General features: G+C 37.0%; 1 protein-coding gene across 4 annotated transcripts in view; it reads left to right on the plus strand.

Moving 5' to 3' along the window:
- Positions 1–19448, plus strand: part of MYO3B (myosin IIIB) — a 191731-nt gene that overhangs the window by 116549 nt on the left and 55734 nt on the right. For 3 of the 4 annotated variants that reach the window (XM_063162107.1, XM_063162108.1, XM_063162110.1), the window contains 7 exons: positions 827–906; positions 3950–3970; positions 4995–5072; positions 6973–7178; positions 13062–13173; positions 14251–14413; positions 15109–15189. In XM_063162107.1, the coding sequence (XP_063018177.1) occupies positions 827–906; positions 3950–3970; positions 4995–5072; positions 6973–7178; positions 13062–13173; positions 14251–14413; positions 15109–15189 (741 nt within the window). The remainder of the gene's footprint in view (positions 1–826; positions 907–3949; positions 3971–4994; positions 5073–6972; positions 7179–13061; positions 13174–14250; positions 14414–15108; positions 15190–19448) is intronic. The other variant, XM_063162109.1, reaches the window with a different exon arrangement.

Here is a 19448-nt window from a genome sequence, read left to right on the forward strand (position 1 = left end):
TGCTTCAAAGGGTTCTTTCAATGCTATTAATCACAGTTTAGCCTCTGAAGATATAGCCAGAGAAAACATTTGGACATCTTGTGCTAGACTTGCTAAAACTTTGAAATATACAGAGTGTCTTGCATATGCAAGTCCGATATCACTTCCTCTCTCTTCTCCTAGGCTTTATTTTGAAAAGCTATTTTGTGATGACTTTGGCTTTCTACAAGTACAGAAGAAAAAGTTTAGGACACGTCATACCTTACATTTTAAAGAAGGCACTAGTCTTTCGCTTGACACCACAATATATTTTTGCCAGGAAAATTGAGTCAGTCTTTAAAAACCCGGAGTCACAATAAGATTGAGAATTATATGTTTAAAGGTCAAAAAATGGTGCTGTCTTATCATTTTCTCATCTCTCTTGTTAGTTTGTGAGTTTAAGATACTGTCTTAACACTTGAGGATCCCTGTGATTTCATAGAAACAAGATTGATTCTGTCGTCTTTTTGCTCTTTGAAATCTCTCAATGAGTCTCAGAGAAATTGATTACTAGTGATTGAGCTGTATGCCTTTGTGCTGTCATTGTTTTCATCAGCTCAGTAGCTAAGGTCAGTGACATACCACCTTATCACTGACTTTTTCCTCCCCTCTAAATCAACACTGCACTCTGTCATGCCTGTGCTGAATGCTCTGCAGGCACAATTGGTAACAAGAGGGGTGTGGAAGAAGTGTGTGGTGTCTGCTATTTTTACTACTATTGTACAAACTGATTTTACAGAGTAAAAATTTTTCTCTTCTAAGCTTCTTGAGTAGTTTTTGCAGTACGAATTTCTTTTTTTTTGAACAGGTAATTTGGCACAAGCAAGAGCCAGAGTGACAGCAGCGTCTCGGTCTCTGCCTCCGCAGCTCAGTGCTGGGCGTATCAAGGTCAGTAGTGTTCCCTTCCAGAACACGCAGTTGTTTATAAAATACTACAGTGAGACTGTGTACACAATACCTAGCTGATGTGGGTATAGAGTGAGGTTCTTACCACATGAGAGTCTGCCTTTACCACCAGTAACATGCACCTTGTCTTGGAGCATGGTTCCCAGTTTTAGTGATGACCCTATTGCAGAATTCAGTGAAGAATCAATTTACTAATCTTTAAACCTTTGGAGTGGAATCTGTTACAATCTGATATCAATATCAGTCATTTTATTCCAAAGGAGTCAAGGTTTTCCTCTGACAATTTTGATCTAGAAAGAGGTCTTACTAGGTAAAATTTGAATAGTGTATTTAACAGTATGAAAGGCAAAATAATTTTGTTTTAATTTTTTTTTTAATTCAACTTGAAAGTGAAAAACCAGGAGGTGTTTGTGACTGGTAGATAACTGGAAAAACATTACTCAGCAAAAGCACTCTTCTGTAAAAAGAGCTGTAGAATTTAAATGCTGCTGAATTTTGCCATGAAAGTGCATGGCATAACTGAAAAAAGATAGGATAATTTTATGGCAATTAGTAGGGTTACAACTGAGTACACTTAATTTGTGGGGAAACTGTTGTCCCTTGAAGCTGATGGTATGTACACTCCCTCCCTGCTTCCTAAGTGGTACTTGTTAGAGTTAGCTTAGTTAAGGTTTGGGGGTTTGGATTTTTTTCCAAAGCAAACAGTAATAAAATTTTAAAATAAGAGTGGTAACAGCAACTGTTCAAAAGTCTACAAAATTTTAAGTTTTGAGTTTTCTATTTCTTCATGTTATCTTCTGGTATTTGGAGCTCAGGTTCAAACATCAGTGTGGTGATTTATGTTATCCAGATGTGTATATCCTTCACTGTACCTGCAAATACAGATGTGGATTTCAGACTATTATTTCCTGTCTGGTGTAAATACTTTCAGTGCTGAAGGGTGGCCTTTCCAGTTTTCTTGTGTCACATACACATTGTCTTCTACATCCAAATATATTCAGCACAAGCTTTCTAAGCAGGCATTTTAGTGATACAGCAGGATTGTAACAGAGCAGTTCACTCCTAGAGCTTTACTAAACACAGTCAGTTAATAAATACTGTTTAAGTGAGCTTTACTCATCCTTCAAACTTTTTAAAAGGAGCTAAAAGAAGACATGCAGAAGTGCAACACTATTCAGAAAATGTTAGTTTCAATACTTTTTAGATAAAATAAGCTATTTCTTAGAAATTTGTAAAGCACCTAATTAAAACAATTTCAGGAAACATATTTTAAATTATTATTTTAAAATTTGTTTTAAAAAATCCAAATGTAATAATTTTGTTTGGAAGTTTTTTATCATTATTTAATTTAAGAGGGTTTTTTGCTTAACATATTTTTTTGGTTTTATAGTATTTCATACCATGCCAGCAGCAGGTGTGGTCAATATGCAGAAAGTCATAATTTGGAGTGACTTCATAAGGTGACATAATGTCATAAATCATTCTATGATTATTGTTTCAAAACTATTAGAAGGAATCTTTTTAGTGATGAAACAGTTTGACTTTTATAGGTCAGGCTGTTTTCCATTACAGTTGTAATTATGTGAATTCATATTCTAGGTCACTATGGCTGTCATGTAAAAATTTGACTTAATAGTTGAAATATCTTCATTTTTGTTTAAAAAGAGAAGATAGTGATTTAAAATGTGAGGTGCCATGACATTCTTATTCTTAGATCGCGACATTCTTTTTATGCTCTGTCACTTTCTGCAAGCCAGTTGTGAGAAGGCCTATTGTCTGTTGTACGTGAGGTTGTTGCCCTACCATAAAATTGTGTGGCTTCACAGACAAGCAGTGTTGAACATTAATTGGAGACAAAACTTCTTAAAAAGTCTTACAAGAAAATCCCCTCAGCTTCAGGGTCTATCAGAATTTTTCTGATGAAAACTTCAAACGTTCCTTGTCAAAAATATTTGGAAATTTATTCTAGTTCTTACATTGCAGAGATCTGAATTTACAACTTCATTCATAGGAAGAGAAATCTAACAATACTCCTTTCAACCTAATTTTCTGAGAAAAATTGTTTTACATCTCCTCTGTGAGTGTTTTTGACCATCTGTCTTTCTGTGCATTCATTGCCTTTGCCGCCCCAAAAAAACCTCAAACCTAAACAAAACTCTTTGGAGCCCAGCAGTTGTAAGCCATATTTGATAGAGTGGCAGTCCCAAGATAGCCAGATTCTACAGTTTTGGTGAAAAAAGGCAGATGATACTGAAGATGAAGAGGAGATGATACTGCCCTTTATTGATCAGTAGATATATGAGATATGGATATAGGAGGCTGTGAGTGGTCAATCTGCAAAAACATCACTGAGTCTCTGCTTTTCTAGACAGAGAAGAGTCCTATTTAAAACCTCGTTTTCATTGGCATTTGGGCTCAGATCAGTCCTCAAGCTATTTGTTCTTGTTCTTTATTTAATCTTATTTAAAATTAAATTGTGTGTCTTTTAACATTAAATATTACCAGTTTTTCTGAACTTACTGTCAGTGCTCACTGTAATGGCTTGTGTCTTCTACCTGACATCTACTAGAGATTTAGATAACAGTCCTCAGAAACTAGATGTCTTTCCAAGATAATCTTGAAACATTCCCATATCCTTCCCCATAGGCATGCCTGCTGGTTTGATTAGTTCATTGATACTTACTTTGTCACATAAACTCATAAGATGTTTGATGTTACCTGTGCAGATAGGGCATTTTTCCTGGAATATATTACAGACTGTTCTGTTAACAAACTGCATCTCTCTTTTTTATTCTCTTTTTAATGTATACCAGTGCATGCATGCCACTCTGGGCCAGAACATCACAGATTACAAAAACAGATTGAAATTTTTATGGTCATCCTTATTGAGCTCTGTCTTCATTTGTGCCATCTGTGTTCTGAATCTTGACCTCACTAGATTTCTTTGGATTTCTTCCCCAACATAAAATCCATTTTTTTATCTATTATTACTTAGTGCTTCATTTCCTTTATATTTTGCATGCAGTCTCCTAAATACCTCCTGAAGGTAAGAGTCTCAGTTACTTTATTGAGAACTGTAATTTTTCAGCAATTATTTTAGTGTCCAGAAGAGTATTCTTAAGTCAGTGAGTGTTAGAAATGATTGTGTGGAGCAAAGTCCGGGGAGTGTAGCACAGGTGCTGACAACAGCATTATCTGGTTTATACAAATGCCACCTGGTTAGAGCAGATGGTAAATTGCCATAAAGTAAGTGAATGCTAAAATGCTGTTAATGCTCCATGCAAACAGGATGCTGGTTAATTTTCTTTAATTTTGTTGGGCTGTAATGTAGCAACACAATCTGCTTGTTATGGATAACCACAGTTATACTCATTCATATATTCTGGTTTCATTTTGATATGAACAGTTGTACTAGCAATATAACTGAAATCTATAAGGAGCAGTATGTTCACTGTCCATGTATATCCTCTAAAAATAACTCTTCTGCAATGCTGAAAAAGTGGTGTGCTGTGGCAGTTCGGTAGGATAAGATTGCTGAGATTCTTGGCATCAAAATGGCAATATAAAGTAATTAATAGTAACCACAGTAGGAGAAGGGAACAGACTTAGATGTTCTGAGACTACCTACTTTGTTTGCCACTCATTATCCTACCGTATTTTTTCCATACATGAGCAAATGAGGCTGTTCAATTTACTTCCTGACTATTACAAATATGATAACTCTTCTTATAGTACAAGTCCTGTTGGAGTCCATTGTAGTGGCAATGAAAGGAATGCCTTTTAGAAATCAGTTCCTAAAGTATTGCAACTTGACAGCTGTTTCACTGGCTGAGTATTATACTATCATAAATCTAGAGTGCTCTTACACTATGAAAAAGAATTCAAAATTCTTAGATATCTCTCCAAAATCAGAGTGTGTCCTGCATCTTGCTCTCTCTGATAAAGTATTCTGAAGTACTCACACCTGAAGGAATGACTATAACAAAAACTGAACCCAGCTTTCGTAGGCAAGGTGGGGTGGGTCTGCAGTGTTTCTGGAACAGTCCTAACACCAGAGTTTTGTCTTCCAGGTTGACACAATGGAGGTTATGCGGCATCCTGAGGAAACAACTAACATGAAGCGGCAAACTATGGCTTCCTATTTTAGGGTACAAAAATTAAAATTAAAACAAGTATTTTGATAATAAGACCAATAGATATATGTAAAATATTTGTGGGATAGTAAGATCAAAGAGCATTATCAGAGAATTTTTTTATTCTGTTACAAGGCCTCTGTAGATTCTAAACTTTTCTTTGCTTTTTTCTCTTTGTTTCCTCGTACTTGTATTTTTGTTATTTCATTAAGTACATTGATAACAGAACCTAGAGCCTAGACTATTTACTGTCTAAGATGCTAGAGGTCTAGAACAGGTCTCGTTATAAGCAGAACACAATTTTGCGCAAATAAAGCAGATCCTATTACTAAAGTCTTCATATTTTCTCACAAGATGAGGCATACATACCTTTAAAGATTAAGATTTTTCATTTATGCTAATAAGTAAAAAACAGTCCATCTTTTGGAAGTACTATTGTAAATCACACAGGTTGCCATTTTATCAGTAGTAATCCTGTCTGAGGTAATGCACATTCTGCTCATGTGTTTATATCAAACAGGCAAGGAAAGGGCATTGAGAATGTTGGAACTGGAAGCTTAGGAGTCAAGAAAGTGCTAGTCTGAGACTCTTGGTTATTGTTTTTTTCTTGCAGTCATTGGAAAGTGGAAAAGTTTTCAGCAGTTGGCTCTTGGGCTGCACTTGTATCATGCAGAATAGGGAAGTTCACAGAGTTGTGCTAACCAATGTGAGTCAAAACTTCAAGCTGTGTAGGAGTGTCTGATCAATTTGTTTTGTAGAATAGTGTAAGGAAGGGTATAGAGGAAGCTGGTGTATACTGAGATGTTGCCTTGCTGTGCAGAGTGCAAGGACACCGACATTCAGACTTGTCATACAGGTGTGCACTTAGAGGGCTCTTGCACAGAACCACACAAATGCCAGCTCTGTAGAAACTGTAAAAAGAAACAAAAGTGTAATGGGGGAGAGAGTGTGGAAGTAGACTGTAATACATGTGCAACCTGCAGCAAGGTGATGTCAATGAACTTGGAATTGTAACTGATTTTGAGACACATATGGTTATATGAGATTGAACATAGTTGACAACACATGCTTATTGTGCAACAGCTCAATGAGGTAAGTATGGAGCAGGAGTATCAGTATTCAGAGGAGTCAGTGGAAAAAAACATATATCAATATATATCAATATATATCAAAAATATATATATCAAAAATGATCAAACATTTTTCATTTCAGTTTAAAATGAAACAGAGTAAATTGGTTTGTGTGTCTAGGGTGGATAGGAAAAGAAGTAATGGACTTACATTTCAGTGGCAAGATTTATGTTAGATGCTAAGAAGTTTATGAATAGTTGTGATAATACAGCAGAACAGATTTCTAAGGAGACTGTGCACTTCATATTCTCAGTGGTTCTGAAAAATTTGTATAACAGAGATGTACCTGAAATGTTGAAGATACATCTGGTGTTCTCTATGGACAGAGCACTGATCTGATGACTTCTTGCAACCCTTTCCTGGGTTCAAAGATTCATTTGCTGTGAATTTCAGTGATTGTTTCATGGTAAAGCTTGTATTTCTCTTGGGGATATTTGATCAATCAAATATGTCTACAGTAGAATTATAGTTAGGACAATTTTCAACTTCGTTTTTTTTAATGGACATTCTTCAACTATGGAAATGTTATATAAGGAGAAAAGAAAGGTGTAAAAAGTAAGAGGTCAGATTCAGAATATTTAAATTTTTTAAAAGTGAAAATTTTTAATAGGTTCCATGTTTCACCTGAAATCTTTAAAATGAATAAAAAAGCAATGTAGATTAACATTACAGATTAAAATATAATCAAGCATTACAAACTGTTTACAAATATGAATCTCCTGCTTAAGTCATTCCATTGCAGTTTTTTGTCAAGTGTGTGCATCTTCTTTATTTTCTTCACTAGTATTCCCTCATGGATCTTTTATCCAAAATGGTGGTTGGACAGCCTCACTTTATCCGCTGCATTAAGCCTAACGATGATCGAGAGGCTCTGATGTTCTCTCATGAGAGAGTTCTGCTGCAGCTGCGATACACTGGAATTCTGGAAACTGTCAAGATACGTCAGAAAGGGTATTCCCATCGCATCCTCTTTGAGGAGTTTGTAAAAAGGTGAGACTTGTATCATAGTGCTGTTTTCCTAATATTCTATTTAGTAAGATAGATTCTATGTTTAAATACAGAAAGTTCTACAAATGGTGTTCATAGATGTGTGGTCTCAATGTCTAATGAGGACAGGGATTTTCAGAGATAAAGACTACAAGAGATATCTGATCTCTAATGGAAAACAGTCAGTGTGAAGCCTGCAGCGAGCACAAGTAGCAAGCCTGTCCCCATGGTTCTCTCTGTAGAGGCAGCAAGTGGAAATTATGCATCCTGCTCAGATAATTCAAGGATTTTGGAAGGTCACTGACCTTCAACCGTCGTATGAAGCTGAACATGTACATTTTTAAGAATGAACTGATATGAAAGCTTCAGCTTTAGCTTTGTGGAGTCATTTATCTTAGAGATATCATGAATGATAATCAGAACTCTGTTCACCCTAACCCTTCTCATGGCTGCTATTACTGGCTTTAATACATATTCTCAATCTCAAAAAATTACAAATTTTATTCAGGAAATGCTATTGTCTTTATGATGGCAATGTAGTTTCATGATAATTATGGTTTCCTCTATATTTTAAATGTGTCTTTGTGTGGTATTTACTGGTTTTCAATGTGTAGAACTGGCGATTCAACAATGAGCAGAAGCACTACCATGAACCATTTAGGCAACAGTAGGAGCAAGTAGTGAATGGCTAGATCATGGTGTGATATTTTTTTAACTGAATGTTGCTTATCCAGACAATATAGAATTAATGATTCTACTGAAAGCAAGTCATTAGTCTCACTTCAGTGCCTGGTAAAATTAGGGAGAAGATTATTCTGGGAGGTATTGAAAAACACCTGAAAGACAGTGCAGTCACTGGTCACAGCCAGCACAGCTTCATGAGAGTAAAGTCTTGCTTATCAAACCTCATTTCCTTTTATGACAAAGTAACCCACCTGGCTGACGTAAGGAAGAAGCCAGCTGATGTCATCTTCTTGGATTTCAGTAAGGCTGTTGATACTGCCTCTCACAGGGTTCTTCAGGACAAAATGTCCAGCACACAGCTGGAAAAACCAGTCACTGCAATGGGTGAGCAACTGGCTCACAGTTTGGGCACAAAAGGGTTATAGTGAATGGGGTGACATCAGACTGGTGTCCAGTCACTCATGAGGTTTCACAGGACTCCATCCTCAGCCATGTGCTCCTCAACATCCTCATAAATGGCTTGGATGCAGGCTGGAAGTGATACTAAGCAGGTTCATAGATGATGCAAAATGGGGAGGACTTCAAGGAGTCAACAGACTCCTTGAAGTCAGGAAGGGACTGCAGAGAGACCTTGACAAATTAGAGGGCTGGGCAACGCCAACCAAATAAAATTCAGCAAGGGAAAGTGCCAGGTTCTCCACCTGGGCAACCCTGGATGTGCAGACAGACTGGGGAATGAGGTGCTGGGGAGCAGTGCCACAGAGAGGGACCTGGGGGTCCTGCTCGCTGGCAGCCAGGAGGGCCAAGCATGTCCTGGAGGCATCAGGCACAGCATGGCCAGCTGGGCAAGGGAGGGATTGTCCCACTCTGCTCTCTTCTGCTCTGGGGCTGCCTCACCTTGAATATTACATGCAGTTTTGGCCACCACAATATAAGGCATTAAAACTATGCAGAAGTGTGCAAAAAGCACAGCAAAGATAGTGAAAGGCCTTGAAGGGGAGCCATATGAGGAGCAGCTGATGTCACTTGGTCTTTTGTGACCTTACTAATTTTAGTAAGGTCACACCATTCTAGAGCACATTTAACAGATTAATTTTTGTGATCATTAATAAATGTAATCAATTTGCAATATCCTGAAGGAGCTGAAAGCAGAATTATTAACCACAACTTTTATTCAATTTACACGTAAGTGAACTAAGATTAACTCCACAGAAATTAGTGTAAATTGAGAGGAAATTAAGCCTTCTCTTATCAGGAGATCCTTTTCTTTCAAAAATGTGCTGAATTTGAGTACAACCTTGAAAACTAATGGTAATAAAACCAGCATTGACTGTAGCTTACCATTCCTGCAGATAAGAGCAAGTTGTGGTTAGCATCTTGTCAATTACTCCCCAAGTTTTTAGTCTAACTTGATGTAATTTGTTAAGGAAAGAAAATCAGCACAAAAAGGGAAGGAGAGGGGAGTAGATTTAATTTCCACAACAGTAAAGACTTCTAAGTTCAGAGTGTAAGTGAAAGGAAAAGGAGGGAAAGGAGATGTTCTTGCTCCTTTGTTCAGCTCATGCTTTATTTTAAAACAAATTCTATTCTCTTTTGCTCTTGCAAATAAAATCAAACAATATTTTATAAAGCTATCAGTAAAACAAGAAACATTTTTCCTCAACTTACAGCTATGACTAGTCAAGTGTTTTTAGGAACTAAGTAGTTGAATACATAAAAATGTTTGAGAAAACAGGTCAAATGCTAAACAGATTGGCACTTCTTTGTTCATAATCAAAAAGGCATTAGGTAAGTATGAAGAAGAGTTTCAAAATGTCAGTAAATGTAAGGATATCAAAGATTTTTTTTAAGCCAGCAAGTTAATTGGTATTTTGATCCTTTTGAGCAACGGAACAACAAAATGGATGAGCCAGCATTTTTTCTCCCTTGATGTTATTAAACAAATAGGTGTGCTTCTTATCTGCCTGTTCAATAATGCTGTTTTGTAAACTCTTAGCAGGAAATATGAGGACAAAACAATCAAAGGCAGGGAGCAGACCCATTCAGAGTTTATCAGGTGGGAGGTAAACAAAAGATAAAGCTCTGTCTAACGTTACTCTTTACTGTCTTCTGTTTTCATGCAGAGCAGATTATTTGCAAACCTGGATGTAGTTTATTGGGTTAAAAAACAGATGGTGAGGAGAGGGCTTAATTGTAACTCATTCACACAATGTTTCTTCAGCCAAGTATATTACCATCTGTTTTATGTATATAAATATACATATTCTTTTACTTAAAGTAGGAAAAATGTAATCTGCAGTCCCTGTAAACACAGTATCCCTGTCAAGTCTTAGACGCTGTGTCTCCCTTGGCCCTGTCTTGCACCCCATGACATCACGCATCTGTCTTATGTTTGCTGTGAAGCAACATGGCTGGAATCTGAGATTTTAGGTGCAGGTTATTCAGTTGATCAGTCAACCAGGTGTGCCTGCAATGAGGGGTCATGTGGTGACCATGCACTGCACAGCAGTTTAAAGGAGCTGTGCTTTCTCATGGGGACCTGCACTGAAGGTGCCACTGGAAGGAGCACTCCTTGCTGAGAGCCCTGGAGCTCTCATGACATGATGTGATGTGCAGGTGTGTCCTCACCACACAGCCCCCAGCTGGATCCTCCTTTCATGTTGCATTTTCTGTGCAGTGGCTTGGAAGATAAGGGACTCAGTAGGCTGATGGTACTAAATGGTGCCATGCTTGTGTTGCTTCATTGGCTTATAGGAATGTGTTGAGAACTTTTGCACAAGTTCCATTTAAGGATTGTCTTTTTTCTTTTCTGCCTGTTTATGTTAGACATTAGAATTTTTGTACTGCATTAAGATGCAGGATAAACTTTTACTATAAGCCATTTACCTATTCCACAGTAGTGAGATGATCTCTGATCATACAATCATGGCAATACCAATGCTATTACTGTAACAGTGATCCCAGTGAGGCTGCTTCTGCTTTTTCAATCTCACAGGACAAATTTACATAAGGTCACTGTAAGTACACACGGTATACACAGTTTCTAAACCACCAGTGTTGCATTTCTCATGACCACATAAAGTCTCATTGGCCTTGGTAAGTCACATTTTACATGGAGTGGAGCTAGGAATTAAAACTGGTCAAACATTACACAATCCTGTAAAACATATAACCTCAGTAAGTGCTTTCTTCTAATGCCAGAAATTTGGTGGTGATACACTTGCTTATGCAAAATCAGGGAAGCACTGAATTAAATGAGAAGTCAACAGACTTGCTGCAGACAAATTCTTTCTTTATAAATGATGCATTTTTAATGCAAGCCTACTTTTAACACTAAACCTGCAATATATCAAAGTTTGTAAGTGATTTCTGTAAACAAAATTGTAACATTGCCTGATACTTGGATTTTACTATTATCTATGGAAATGTTTATTTGTTTCAGTGGCTTTAAGATTTCACCACATCTATAGAATGTTCCCATGCACTTTAACTATGGTGAACTGTACCTTCCATATACACTTTCTAGATGTTTCCCATTCACAAAACACTGGTAAGTGGTTCCGGGATGGAGATGATAGGAAAACATTAGGAGTGGAAAGTCTCCTGGCTGCTTATGAATAGTTTATGCACGTTGCACCAAATTAGGCTTTTCTGAGAGTATTTCTGATTCTGTATTTGTCAGATGATTTACAGCGTAAGTGCTAGGTATCTGTTAATAAATATCAAGAGTATCTTACATGTTGTATCATTTTTATTTATTTTTTATTTATACTCTTAATTATTTTTGTGAATTCAGATTTGAAAGTTTCTGAAAGAGGTGCAATACAACCAATACAAGTTAGAAATTTTTTGAAGTAATTTTACAGCTCTTGTAGTTCTAAAAAAAGTGTATTTTTTTATAGTTTCTGGTTCCAGGGCTGAGAAGGAACAAATAATTTCATGATTCTGAGAATCTTCCTACTGTTTGTGGTCTGCCTAGAAAGGGATTTTGTACCTCATGCTTTTCACATACCATTATCCACCTCAGGTCATTACATTTTAGTACAAAGATTTGTTTTAAAGAGAAAAAGAGTTAATCATTACTGTTTTGAGTTAATTATGTAGAATGGATGCAGCCTTTAAGTCTGAAATGTGAAGGGAACTTCAGTAGGAGACACTGGTAGAGTAGTTAATGGTGCTGTTTAAATGCATTTTATGGAACACTTCCACAGTTTAGCCTTTAGGGGGGGGTGGGAAATGGAACCATTTGTTTGCAGTCAGTTTATTTAGTCTGAAACCAGCAACACTAAAATGCCTTGTCCCTGAACAGATAGTTAATGCATAGCATCTTCCTGAAGTTTTCCACATCTTTGCATATTTGGATGTCTGTAGCATTTAGCCTTACTTCTGCACATCCTAGCTTTGCATTCTAAGGTTAAATTCAACTTTTAAAAACTGTTGGTTTATTTCTAATGACTAGCAAGTACAGTTAATCCCATTTTAATATAAGTTTTTTCTGAAATAACATTCACATCCATGAAGAATAGTATGTATTGCAGAGTAAAAACCACTAGTTAAGAAATGCAGAATTCCAGAGTTTCATCAGATTTGAGAAATCAGTTCTTCTGAAGGGAAATTTCATCTTACTTAGTCTTACTGCTAGTGAGAACGCGATTAGTCAGGTACTTTTAGGAAACATGTAGATGAGTGTGTGCCTGGTGTAGGAAATTTTCAAGCAGGACGTATAACCAGGAAAAGGATATGTTTTTGCACAAGTATGTGTGTGTTTATGAAATAGCACATGAAGCATCATAAACGTATATTTTAAAATGACAATAAAAGTATTGGTTTAATGAAGGACACCGAAATATTTCTGGCTGCCATATTTCATGCGGAAATAACAAGTGCAAATACGGAAATAAAAAGGTAGAGTTGTGAAATTTTCATCTCATCTGAAAGCAAATGTGATTTCTAGCCCTACTTTTCAGAAAATAAGTTTCTGGTTTCTTGGTTGTAGTTGCAAGTAGAGGTAACTATGAGATCTCTGTCTATTCATGACAGCTGTGCCATGATTCATGAAGACACAGCTGTCATGAAGTATGTATGAGTATAAGGAAGAATTTGGCCCATTAATTCTAGAGATAGAGCTTGGAGCTGGATAAAAGCAGTACATATTGAAGTACATATTGATTGTGATTCAATTCTTTCTTTGCCATTTTGCAGGTATTACTACCTTGCATTCAAGGCCCATGAGACTCCCCTTGGCAGCAGAGAAAACTGTCTTGCCATTTTGGAGAAATCTAAACTAGACAACTGGATTCTTGGGAAAACCAAGGTATGGGGTGCTAACATTTTCTCAAGGATAGTATACCTTTATAAATCATGTCTAATAGGGGTTCAAAAAGTACTGCATGAATGAACAAAAGAGCAAATAATTTGCTCCAGTTAGCTTCCCAGGTTATGGAAGTGCCCTCCCAAGCCAGCTGAGTTAGTGCTGCAAGAGGAGGGGTGCATTGGCTACCTCCCCAAAGTGCATTCGGCAGGCTGCCTTGATAAGGACAGTACCTCTGCCAGTGCCTGCTGTTGTAGTGACTTCCTGAAGTTTCCCATTTTCTTAAGAATGCCATGGCTGAAATGTCACAATTTGACCCATCATATGAGCCTGGCTGGCATCATTCTCCATTCATGGAGTTTCAGGTAAGCTCCTTCTCTCTCTGTCAAAAGCCTTTGTTGATGGCTTAAAATGGAGTGATGGACTTCTTTTAAAAGGATGTAACACAGTACTTTGTTTTACATTACACAAAGGAAAAACTGTGACAGTTTTCTTGTCCAAGATCCAAATAAAATGTATGTAAGTGCCCATATGATTTCCCTTCTTAGGGAGAATGCTTTTAGACAATATTATATCTAAAACCAAATTCAATCCAGGATTTGTTTCCACTGACAAGAAAGGTCATCTTTCAAAATTGTTCATAACTGAAAAGATCCCACTGTCCAATTTACTTTGTAAAGGGGATAAGTGTGGGAGTTATTTGCACAGGATCACATAATATTCTGAGTTGGAAGGGACCCACAAGGATCATCAAGTCCAGCTCCTAAGCTAATGGCCCATACTGGGATTGAACCTCAACCTTGATGTTATTAACACCATGCTCTAAGCAACTAAGTTAATCTCATGGTTAGCAATGGGGTGATTATAATCAGTGGAATAAAGAATTTTCACAAGTACACAAGAGCAAATAATTGATTTACAAGATTGCTATGATATGTACAATCAGTATTTTTCTAGTTTTCTCAGCAATTACACCCTTGAATAGGCTGCTGGAGGACTAATGAGAAGGCAAAATACAAGAGGTTATAATACTGATTATAATACTGATTTTCTTTTTGTTTTGCTGTTGTTCCATTACAGGTTTTCCTTAAGTATTACCATATAGAGCAGTTAAATTTGTTCCTGAGAGAAGTCATAGGGAGGGTGGTGGTCATGCAAGCCTATATCAAGGGATGGCTCGGAGCAAGGAGGTACAAGAAAGTAAAAGATAAAAGAGAAAATAGTGCTATTACGATACAGTCAGGTAAATGTTCATAATCTCTGTTTTACTAAGTGTCTTTATATTTCAGTCAGTTAAATTGCATGTACATTGTTAATTTATTAATTACAGTTTATTATGAAATCTAAAGGACTGGATGTGTTTTCTCTCTAGCTCATTGATGCCAATGTTACTGATTTACTTCTACTAAAGTGTCATCTCAACATTTAGGAGTGTCTTTATTTAAATATTTTGATATTTTGAATGTGATGCTTGTGCACAAAATAAAAATATTGTTAGGTATGTCTATAATAACATGCAGCTTATAATTGAAATGCCGTAGCACATGTCCCTGCCTTGTACCAGAATTGCAGACATTCATCAAAAGATGGGCCTAAATTATCAGTAATTTAGCAGGTTTCCTTGTATTGATTTAGGGAACTGTGTGAGCAAGAATGATGACACACCCTTTTTTTTTTTTTGAGTTAGGATATCAGTGAGCACATGGTGGCAATTAAAATTTGAATGAGTGAAGTGGTGTTTGAAGTTGTGAGGATGTGAATACTGCAGTCATGAACCCGGAGTTCAACATGTGGGTGGGTGGGGAAGAGCTATTGGGGGTGGGGGCTGAAGTAGTTATGGCAGAAGGAATGAAAGTTTCAGCACATCTCTGACCCTGTAGACTTTGTAGCAATTCCTTAAATAAATGTAATTTCCAGCACATGGTTTTGTATTTTTAGCCTGGAGAGGATATGAAGCTCGCAGGAAGTACAAGGAAATAAGGAACAGAAGAACTGATGCTGCTATACATATTCAGGCAGGTAATTAAAACAGTATTTCAATTGCCAACACCTATTTTTCTGTGGGTGATTTTTTGTGTGTCAGTGTTTATAGCCAAAAAAAAGTTAAGTCCAAACAAAAGCTTTCAAAAACATTACTTCTGATTATTTTTGCTTCAGTGTCAAATTATATCAGTGATAGGTATCACGCACTTTAGACCTTTTATAAGTACTACTCTGAAAGCAAAGTATAGTAATTAAAAGCTGTTAAGTTAATTCTAGGCTAAAAATGTGGATGGAAGACACTAGACATGCATTTCTCTGTCTTTGGAGCACTGGTCTTGGCAGGTTGCCAGGTTTTTGTCATGACTGCTTGCTGGGTTTGCCAGCTTTGGCCAGTCTTTTGACAATCTGCCAGACTCCTATGCAGCCATATCAATATGAATTTGAATAAACTTTAAAGAGATTATTGGAGGAACAGGCCCATAGGGCTGTGTGGGTCTCTCTAGTAGAGAGCAGAGTACCATATGGCACAGAAATCTAAGAACCAGTGCTGTGAATGCTGTGAACTCTATGGTGTTTTCAGATGCTGCCAATATGAAGCAGCCTCCATATGATGCAGTGCAGTACCCCTTCTCTGTCCAACTCCAGGTTCGAGGATTGAGACTGATAAAAAGCCATTGTAACTAATGGGTTTACACATAAAAACCAAGATATCACTTTTACCAGTTTTCTGTGCTACAATTCCATAAGCTTTGTTACTTCTTGTTCTGTATCTTACAGTCTGAAATGTATATGAAAAATATTTGTTGTAATACTTTTTTTACTTGTTCTCAAACCATTCTCATGGATTAAAAAAAAATCAACAAAGTAAATTTGTTGATTTTTGTGTTGTCTGGTTGGCTACTCTGAAATTAAGCATTACTGTGACTTTTCAGGGGAAAAGAGAATGCCATTCTAGTTACCAAAAGGAACAGAATATCATTAGGATCAAATAATAATTTGTACTTTGCATATGTGCTGCTGTGTAAAATCATGAAGCTCTAGGGTTAAATGCAGTATATTCTATTGAACGGAAGAAAATTTTTCTTGCGTTAGCAACAAGCACCAAAGGATTGCACAAGTACTCTCTCTCATTCTTCCTCTCCTTTATGTTATCATTTTCAGTTGTTTTCATGATAGTGCAGAGAGAAGATCTTAAACTATCCCCCTGCCACTATTTCCTGGAGTATTTGCTACCTTTACAAGTATATACATACCTGAACTTTGATTACAACAGCCTGTTGTTGAAGAAAGGAAAGTGAAACTGTTAACCCATGACAGTCTCACTATTAGCAGCTCTTTAAGATGAGAGCTACCTCAGGTGCAATAGGAAGCTTGTGTGTAGCATTATCACTTGGATGCTGCAGGGGACATTCTCACTTAGAGTTTTATCCAGTCAGATTTTTAGCTCTTTAGAGAAGGCACTGATGTATTCTGCTCTTAGCACACATGGGAGGCATTCAGAGCTCTGTTGCTTCCTGCCATCTTTTAAATACTGTGTTAAACATGGCAGAGCAGAGGCAGTGGGAGTCAACTGGGACTCTGTTGAGCCCTCTGGACCTAATGCTGGAGGAATGTTATTAGTACTCTTCTCTCCAACACACACAGTGTTTTCCTTCGTAACCTGGCACTTGACTGTTTCAGTAATCAGCCTAGGTGAATAAACATTAGGGACTACAGGGTTAAGAGTGACACAGTGAACCTTTGTATTAATTAGGCTGGCTGCTCTTCCTGTCTTTGGTACTGTAGTAGAATGGGAATAATAATAGTAATAACAATAACAGCAATAATGATAGTAATCCTCAACACTTTTCTGTCTGCCTTTGGAAACCTATATTAGGACTTCTTATTTGAAAATATTTCTTGTGCAGGTTTTCTCTTCTCGATATGCTAATTATTCTGTTTCAAATCAAAGCTTATGCTTGCTAATCATGACCATTTTCCAGGTTTTACAATACACTGACAGTTTTTGTGTTGTTTACATAACATTACACAGTCCAAGTGCTTGGTGACATGGAGACAAAAGGTACTTTAAATCTCTCCCTTCTCTGCACATCTTACAGTGTGGGGGTAGTTCAAGCCAGCTTTCTAGTAAAATGGAGTACAGTCATTTTTTGTATTTTTTTTTAAAGAGCCATTTCAGGCAGTGGGATAAATTGTTTGCATTCGTCATCCACATTAGCAAAACCATATAATTAAACTATATGTACTTGCCTCTCCTTTCCCTCCCCCCTGCCCCGCTCAAGCAGGCCTTGGAATTTAGGAAGCATTTGGCTTACATGTTTCTACAGAACAGCGCATATTGAAATTTGTTTTCCTTTCATCTCTTTCCCAATAAAAGCAGCCGCTCAGCTTATCCCTTTAGCTTCCTCAGAACTTCCTTTCAGAATTCCCGATCTATTACAGCACATTCACATACCAGAAACAAGATGCCTTTTCATGCTGTCAACCTTTTTCATCTGAAATGTAAATTAATTCTTGCTGGTACGCTTTGACAGAGATCAAAGTAGGGGTATTAACCTTATTGGGCCTTCTCCTCATCAGAATCAGTTCCAAAGACTGCAAGGGTAGTGTTAGGAGGCCAGTCTTCACTGTTATCTATGGCCCTCCTCCAGGCAGTCCTCTGTCTACAAGTCAGCATTTCAAAGGCGCTGATTTCTTTTGTAAATGACCTTATCATTACTTTAAACTGTGTGAAAAATGATTTGCCTGAATAATTCTTGCAGGATTATCCTGCTCATTTTAATTGTGGGGGGACTTCATTCAGGTTCCAGGATATTGTTTAAGTGGTTTTGACAGCAAGTGATCATAGCCTGATAAAAAGGAGGAACACAGCTCCTGATTGGAAACCTCTTGACTTGTTCAGATTGTTCATTTCTTGCGAGTCAGTCTTTGAGGTAGGCTGCATTTGCATTTTAAAAATAAACAGATGCCTTTCAAATACATGAGCTGGTGGTCTGGAGATCTCTGTGGGCCCGGCAGTTCACTATCCATTGAAGAAATGTTGGAAGAAAAAACAAACTTAAAAAAAAAACAACGCTCACAATATACATGAGGATAAAATTCCTGAGTGTATTATATTACAAGAAAAAAAGTCATTATTTCAGATGGGGGGAAATCCTCACTAGGAAACAAAATATTAGTGAATTTAAATTAAATGGGAAAGAAACAGCTACCCTACTTCAGCATATCTACATCTCAGGTTCTCAGAATACAGAGATGTTATTAGACTCATTGCTAAAATGGTACACAGGATAAACAAGACCTTTCCTTCTACTTCAGTCGCACTTTCTCAAACTATGTGGGTTAGAAAATGCTACTTTTTAACTCAGAAACAAATTGTAAAGGATGATTTTGTGTTAAGTGTTTGAGTTGACAATACTTTGCATTTCTGAGTATTTCTTTGTAATTGGAATTTACAGTGTTTCAGTTCACATGAGAGGGCAATTCAATTCAATTCTACATGAGGGAAAAATATATTGTCAAAGATTTTTTAAAAATATTTTCCAGATTCACAGCTAGTTTAAATCAGTGTATTTCCACTGAATCATCTGACTGAAATATTGCTTTATTTATTTACCTCACATGCAAGTCTCATAAAATGTTTATTTTAGAATAATTAGAATTTAAAACAACAGATAATACAATTATGAAAGTATGTTTTCTAGTTATGATAGCATGTATTTCCATGCAGTGTGACTTGTCCCAAAAGACTTAAGGGGGGATTTTAATCTGGTTATTTTATTTGTGAACTGACAATGCCAAATGCCAAATGAGTGGTGCATGCAATTCATTTAGATCTGAGGTGACATCACTGAATTTGTTTTAATTAGGTCCACTTTAGCCATCTGGAATATACTGTGCAGCTCTGGTCAAGAGTGAGTTTAACTATGCTTCCAGAGGTGAAAGGCAAATGACTAATCCACTGAGCCACCATCTCCTCCTCCAACACGTGCTCGCACACTCACCATATGTCATACTGTAGTAGAAAGTTCTTTATCAAGAACTCTACATTTGGGCTCTTTTCCTTAAATAAGAAGTGATGGCTGTTCAGAAGGAAGCACCCCTTGTAAATTGCTTTCTTTCTGTAACTTCTGCTGATGAAGTGTTGCTTACATATCTCTAACTGTACTTCTGGCCAAATTTATTCCCTTTTAATAAAAAAGAGGGACAGAGAACAGCTGCAGTTTACTGGTTTACATTTATAATAAATGCAAGATTTTAATAAAAGCGTTGTCTTTGGGACTTGCAGCAGCAAA

Source organism: Melospiza melodia, chromosome 8, assembly GCF_035770615.1.
Source record: "Melospiza melodia melodia isolate bMelMel2 chromosome 8, bMelMel2.pri, whole genome shotgun sequence".
Lineage (NCBI taxonomy): Eukaryota > Metazoa > Chordata > Aves > Passeriformes > Passerellidae > Melospiza > Melospiza melodia.